Source organism: Pongo pygmaeus, chromosome 5, assembly GCF_028885625.2.
Source record: "Pongo pygmaeus isolate AG05252 chromosome 5, NHGRI_mPonPyg2-v2.0_pri, whole genome shotgun sequence".
Classification (NCBI taxonomy): Eukaryota; Metazoa; Chordata; class Mammalia; order Primates; family Hominidae; genus Pongo; species Pongo pygmaeus.
In genome coordinates this window covers 40,079,980-40,086,757 of record NC_072378.2, presented here as the reverse complement: position 1 = coordinate 40,086,757, position 6,778 = coordinate 40,079,980, and the positions used below count along the sequence as shown (strand labels likewise).

The following is a 6,778-nucleotide window of genomic DNA, read 5'->3' as shown; positions in this document are numbered from 1 at the left end:
ATTGTGGTTTTAATTTATATTTCCCACGTGGATAATAATGTTGACTATCTTTTCTTGTGCTAGCAGTGTTTGAAGAGCTCATCCTTTCCTGCCGTGACCATTGTGTGGGAAACAGTCCCCTTCATCCAGTTTTATCCTTTTCCAAAACAGAGCTAGCCCCACTTCTAATTCCATCATGGCATAGCTTGTATTCCTTGGTTTTGATTTCCTGTTGAAAATCTGTCTCCTTGTCACTTGAGAGACCTTGTGAAGGAAAAAAAAATCTGTCTCCTTCTTCAGACTGTGATCTCCAAGTGGGCTGGAGCAGTTTTGCAATCTTGGCTCACTGCAGTTTCGACCTCCTGGGCTCAAGCGATCCTCCTGCCTCAACCTCCCGAGTAGCTGGGTTACAGGCGCGCCACCACGCTTGGCTAACTTTTGTATTTTTTGTAGAGAGGAGTCTCACTATGCTGCCCAGGCTGGTCTCAAACTCCTGGGCTCCAAGCGATCCCACCACCTCGGCTTCCAAAAAACTGCTGGGATTACAAGCATGAGCCACCACGCCCGGCCCAGTGCTGTATTTTTTTTTAAAGGCAAGGGCATGGAGAATAAAATGGGAGAACGAGCGGGGCGGGGCAAGGAATGGTGGTTGTTCCCCTTTAACCACACTGTCCAGGCCAGGTCTGGCGCTAAACCCAGAGCTCAGACACTCGCTCATGCGCATGCGCAGCGCTCTCCTCTCCACCCTCGCCCAGCCCGCCCTAGCTCCGCCCCTTAGTGGCCTCCTTCGGGTCGCGACCAATTAGAGGGAGGAGGCGGGATCCTGGCTGCCAAGGTGCTCACTGGGTAGCGACCCTAGCTACTGTTGCTAAGACGTGGGTCGCCGGAGGTGGTTGGAGTTAGTTTTGGCAGCCCGGGCCTGAGAGAGGTCAAGGGTCATTGCAGAGCCAGGGAGGAGATGGTGAAGCAGACTATCCAGATATTCGCGAGGGTGAAGCCCCCTGTCCGGAAGCACCAACAAGGGGTACGGGCTGGAGCCTCCGGGGCGCCGGCGCGGCGGGGCCTCTTGGGCTGGGGTCGGGCGGCACGCGAAGGGGCTGGGCGGAGGTGAGGGGCTTGCTGGCGGGCGCCAAGGCCTCCCGGAATCCCGCACACACTGACCGAGGAGCCCTGCAGCCGCGAAGACCCCCGCGCACCGCTGTCAGCGACGCGACCGACAGCCAGGCCACTCCCACCTGGCACGGCGCAGACCCGGCACAGAGCCATTTTTTTGCACCCAGGCACACGTGTTCACGCGGGGGCAGACTAGTGCATATTCAGTATGCCTGTATAGTGTGCGCTTCAACTACACATAAGCACTTATTGCACCTTTCTGGGAAACTCACGCAGCACCGCACATGCAGATACACTCAAAGGTAACTTTTGGCACTCGGGCAAAACGTGCAAGCAAGAGATGCATGTTTATGTACCTCTGAAATAATACAAATATAGATAGACACAAATGCACAAAGCATACACATATGTAGTACTTTGCACCCAGTGGGGCCTCAGTAATTAGTTGACTCTGTTGTTGTTCTCCAACATAAACGTGAACCTTTACATATACTCCTCGTATTAATAGATATAGGTAGATGCTTAAGCATCCTGACCCAAAGAATACGCATGTGTACTTCATTCAGAAACAATTAACTAAATATTTACTAGGTGCTTCCTCTAGTGTGCTAAATTCAGCAAGGTATAAAGAAGGTTAAGACATTGCCCTGACTCTGAGCAATGATACTTTGTATGCATCTTTTTTTTTTGTTCTTTTTTGTTTTGAGACGGAGTCTCGCTCTGTCACCCAGACTGAAGTGCGGTGGCGCGATCTCAGCTCTCTGCAAGCTCCGCCTCCTGGATTCACGCCATTCTCCTGCCTCAATCTCTCGAATAGCTGGGACTACGGTGCCCGCCACCATGCCCGGCTAATTTTTTGTGGTTTTAGTAGAGACGGGGTTTCACCGTGTTAGCCAGGATGGTCTCGATCTCCTGATCTTGTGATCCGCCCGCCTCGGCCTCCCAAAGTGCTGGGATTACAGGCGTGAGCCACCGCGCCCAGCACTTGGTATGCTTCTTAAATGTTTCAAAACGTCCTGTCTTCTGCCTAGAAGGGAGCATAGTCATTCTTTTGTATCTTGAGAAATGGCCACCTGACAGGTGCTTTATCTGCATTATCTCTCATTCTCACAAGAACCCTGCAAGGTTGGTGTTAGGAAACTGAGTCTCAGGTTAAATAATGTGACCGAGGCACCCAGCTGGGGAGTGGTAGAGCTGTAATTTTTTTTTCAATTTTAGAACATTTATTTTATTCGTTATTATACTTTAAGTCCTGGGGTACGTGTGCAGAACGTGCAGGTTTGTTACATAGGTATACACGTGCCATGGTGGTTTGCTGCACCCATCAATCTGTCATCTACATTAGGTATTTCTCCTAATGCTATCCCTCCCCTAGCCTCCCACCCCGCGACAGGCCCCAGTGTGTGATGTTCGCCTCCCTGTGTGCATGCGTTCTCATTGTTCAGCTCCCACTTATGAGTGAGAACATGTGGTGTTTGGCTTTCTGTTCTTGTTTTAGTTTGCTGAGAATGATGGTTTCCAGCTTCATCCATGTCCCTGCAAACGACATGAACTCATCCTTTTTTATGGCTGCATAGTATTCCATGGTGTATATGTACCACATTTTCTTTATCCAGTCTATTTCTGATGGGCATTTGGATTGGTTCCATGTCTTTGCTATTGTGAACAGCAGAACTGTAATTTTAATTAAGGATTTTTTATTTCAAAGCTATCCCCTTTTCGGAAACCTTTTTTGCTCCCCAAAGTGACAATTTAGGCAAGGGCAATTTGGATCATATTTGTGAGTATATGGAGTGGGCATATTAATAATGTTGTATTCCTGTTCCATATATATATTGGGTATATGTCTATGTGGAACATCATAGCATCTCATGATTAAGCATTTGCCTCATATAATTTATGTATTTAAAACAGGAATAAAGTAGTTTAGAAAGAACCATGGGTATCTTCCCATTTTCTCCCCTCTAATAATCACTTACATGCATTTCTTTTTAGAGTGCATCATATGTAAAAAGTGTATTGTATGTAACATTTCCCCCCAGATTCTTAGGTTAAACTGTTGAGCTTGTCTATATGGACTCAGCAGTCAGAGCTGAGGCTGGGATAAGGTCAAGAGACAGGATGGGTAGGGGTGGGGTTCAGGGAAGTGGATGGAGAGTCTTGGATTTAATATTGAACTTTCTTTTCTCTTAAAATGCAGTGTTTGGATATTTTAATGTACCTCTTTTTGTATGTCTTTGGTGAGTGTGTAGAGTGGATTGTTTGATCCTCCAGGAAGTAGTTTTAGGTGTCATATTTTTAGGTGTCACACACACACACACAAAGAGAATGGGAATGAATAAATATTGAATGAATATATCCCTGTTCTCCCTTAAAAACTCCACAGTTTAATGCCATATCTTCTTGTCTGCAAAAGATTGTAGAGTTCTTTCTCTGACTAGAAATGCTTTTTGTAGTATTAAATTGAGAGTGACTCAAAGGTATTTTTTTCTTTCTCTTCATTTTGTAGCTTCATTACTGCATTACTTTTATTCTTTAAGGCATCATAAAGTAAATTGTAATAACAGATTAATAAAAAGGATATATAAAATGAATCTTTGATAGTTTTAACAGTGGTAATGCTTTCCATTTGTACAGTGCTTTATACATTTCAAAACATTTTCATATTCATCTTTGCACTTGTTCTGTCTTCTTAAAAAATAACTTTGCTATCTCAAATAATATTTTTATGAATAAGGATAGAAAGCCAATATTACACTAAACAAGTGATCTGGTTCTAAGGGACTTTTCTTAAGGCCTCAAAGAGTGTCTTAATCAGAGTAGTGGAGGGTCATTAATGGCAGTTAATATTCTTTTCTGTCTGCTGAGCAGAGAAATATAGAATTTTAAAAAATGGGTGTAACTCCTCACTCTTGTATGTTTCATGTCTTATACACCCCCTTCACTCACCTGTCTGGCTATAAAACTTTTTTTTAAATGTAGTGCCCAACAGGATATAATTTTTAAATGTCTCTTGAGAAAACCTAGCCAGAAAGCCTTGAACCTGATGCCATTGCTTTCTACAAATACTTTATTTTATGTAATGACTTTTCTGCATGAATTCTTCACATTTTAAATGAGAAGTTTCAATAAAATATACTTAGGAAAATATTCAGACTTTCTGGAGATTTAGGTAGGCTTTTACTTGCTTAGGAATATGACTTTTTCCCCATAACCAAGCATCTAAATGGGTCTCAGACAGGAAGTATTGCCTGTTAGAAAGAATTTTATTTCCTGGTAAAAGACAAGAAGGCTTTTTTTTTTTTAAAAAAAAAAAAAAAACCTTTAAATCTAATGACTTTTTTTTTTTTTATGGTGCATTACAAAATACTTCCATTTCCATTACATCATTTGATCACCACAGCTATCTTGTAAGGGAGGTAATTCTGTTTTCCTCATTTTATGTATGAGGAACCTCAATTCTGAAAGTGGTGGCTGGTCACACAGCTGGTAAATTGAGCTGTGTTGGGCCCAAGTCTTGGGACATCAAATCTTATGCTTTTATTTATTCCACATGACCTCTTTATAGGCTTGACTTTTAATTTTCCTGGCCAATAAAAATGATGGAATAGGAAACCAGGAAGAGAATCAGAGAATGTTACAGTCCTAAGTGTGTTGGTTAAGACCCTCTATTTCCATATCAGCTTAGAAAGGCTAAAGGATTTCTCCCAGGTCACTTGCTAATTAGTGGCTGAGTTGGAATGAGAACCTTGAAAATGACATCAAATACATGAATTACATGTGTCTTTTGAAGCCACATCTCTCTTATCAAATGCCTGAAAATGTCTCATGGAACCTTAGGCTCCTTTGAACATAACTTGAATTAGAGCATTCTTGGTGAGCTATCCGAGACAGCTCCAAACCTAGTCCTTTTATCTCTGGTATTTTGTAAATGCTCAGAAATGCTTATTGATTGTAGTAAAATGTTAACTCCTGATACATAATACTAAAGCAGTACTTAGATAAAATGTTGCTTTCGGGCTATTAGTTTCTCAATGACAATAATAACAGAGATAGTCAAATACTCATATTTGAATGTTAGATCATTCAAAGATGATCTGACTTTGATACAGCATTAATTTAGGTTTTACCTCTGGTTCAGTTCCATATATTTGTCTGAATCCACACAGTTCAAAGAGAAAAATTATTCAAATTATATGATATTATGACTTTTTAATCTTAAGAGTATAATTTTCTTATCATTACAAGTCATAATAACATGGTGATAGTTCAAGCTATAATTTCACCATTTTATATCCATTTGTTGTCTTCACATTTGCAGATTTATTCCATAGATGAAGATGAAAAATTAATACCTAGCTTGGAAATTATCTTACCACGTGATTTGGCAGATGGGTTTGTGAATAATAAGCGAGAAAGCTACAAATTTAAGTAAGTTTTTCTTTCTCCTTTTTTCATTTCTGTTTCATTATTGAACTAACTCTTGTACTGCATTAATATTCATTGTGAAATCATTAGCACCATTTCTTATGGAAAATGCAATGCAGCTCTTCATCTCACCTAGTAGATTGAACTCAAGTTGCCTTTTCACTGCTGTGCCCAAGGTCAAAAACAATGTGTATTTCTATATCTGAGATTGTATTCCAAGATTCCAGCCTTTCTTTACTAGCTCTGTTTATCTAGTGTTTTCCTACTCAACCCACTCTGGTTTAGCACTTACAGAAAGTTCCAATGCATGATTAAACTTCACTGAAGGTAAGAACGTACAGTATCATTTGTGTGCTATATAGGTAAGCCTTCTTTATAATATATATGATATTTGGACCTCATATGCACATATGCGTACTCTATGTCTGTGCTCTCCAATATAATAGCCACAAGCCACATGTGATTCTTGAACACTTGAAGTATGTTCAACCCGAATTGAGATGTGCTGTAAAGTATAAAACATATGAAGGATTTTTGAAGCCTTAGCATGAAGAAAAAAGAATATAAAATATCTCAAGACATTTTTCATATTGATTATTTGCTGAAATTGTAACATTTTGGTACATGAAACTTCTAACTTTGGTTAAAAGTATATTATGAAAATTAATTTCAGCTGTTTCTTTTTGTTTCTTAAAGTTTTATTTATTTTATTTTAAATTTTTAAGACGGGGTCCTGCTCTGTCTCCCAGGCTGGAGGGCAGTGGTGGAGTCATAGTTCACTGCAGCCTTGAACTGCTGGGCTCCAGTGATCCTCCCACCTTAGCCTCCTGAATAGCTGGAACTACAGGCCTGCACCACCATGCCCAACTAATCTTTTTGCTTTTTTAAAAATGTGGCTGGTAGAAAATTTTAAATTACATATGCTCTCACATTTATGGATGCCATTATATTTCCCTTGGGCAGTGCTGAACTATAATGGCTCAGTTGAAAAATACCAAACAGCTACCCTTGCATGGTCATCAGTGCCTTTGGTCTGAATACTCTTTTCGTAGCTATGTCTTGAATTTAGGGAGTATATCTATTTCACATTCTCTTTATTTTCCATTTTCAGATTAGTCTATTTCTTTTAATCTCCGCTTTTGATTTCTGGAGAAGTTTGAGCCCAAATTAAATCCATCTTTGAACTCTGGCCCAAACTTTGGTGATGGATTTCTGGATCCTGCTGAAAGAATCCTAATTCTTCTCTTCAATGTATCTC

General features: G+C 40.6%; 1 protein-coding gene across 4 annotated transcripts in view; it reads left to right on the top strand.

Moving 5' to 3' along the window:
• The first annotated feature begins 783 nt into the window (after positions 1 to 783).
• The window catches only part of KIF6 (kinesin family member 6), a 386,628-nt gene continuing 380,633 nt past the window's right edge, over positions 784 to 6,778 (top strand). For 3 of the 4 annotated variants that reach the window (XM_054492899.2, XM_054492898.2, XM_054492897.2), the window contains exons 1-2: positions 811 to 1,003; positions 5,414 to 5,523. In XM_054492899.2, the coding sequence (XP_054348874.2) occupies positions 938 to 1,003; positions 5,414 to 5,523 (176 nt within the window). In that variant the 5' untranslated portion in view covers positions 811 to 937. Of the gene's footprint in view, positions 1,004 to 5,413; positions 5,524 to 6,778 lie in introns of all 4 variants that reach the window. The other variant, XM_054492900.2, reaches the window with a different exon arrangement.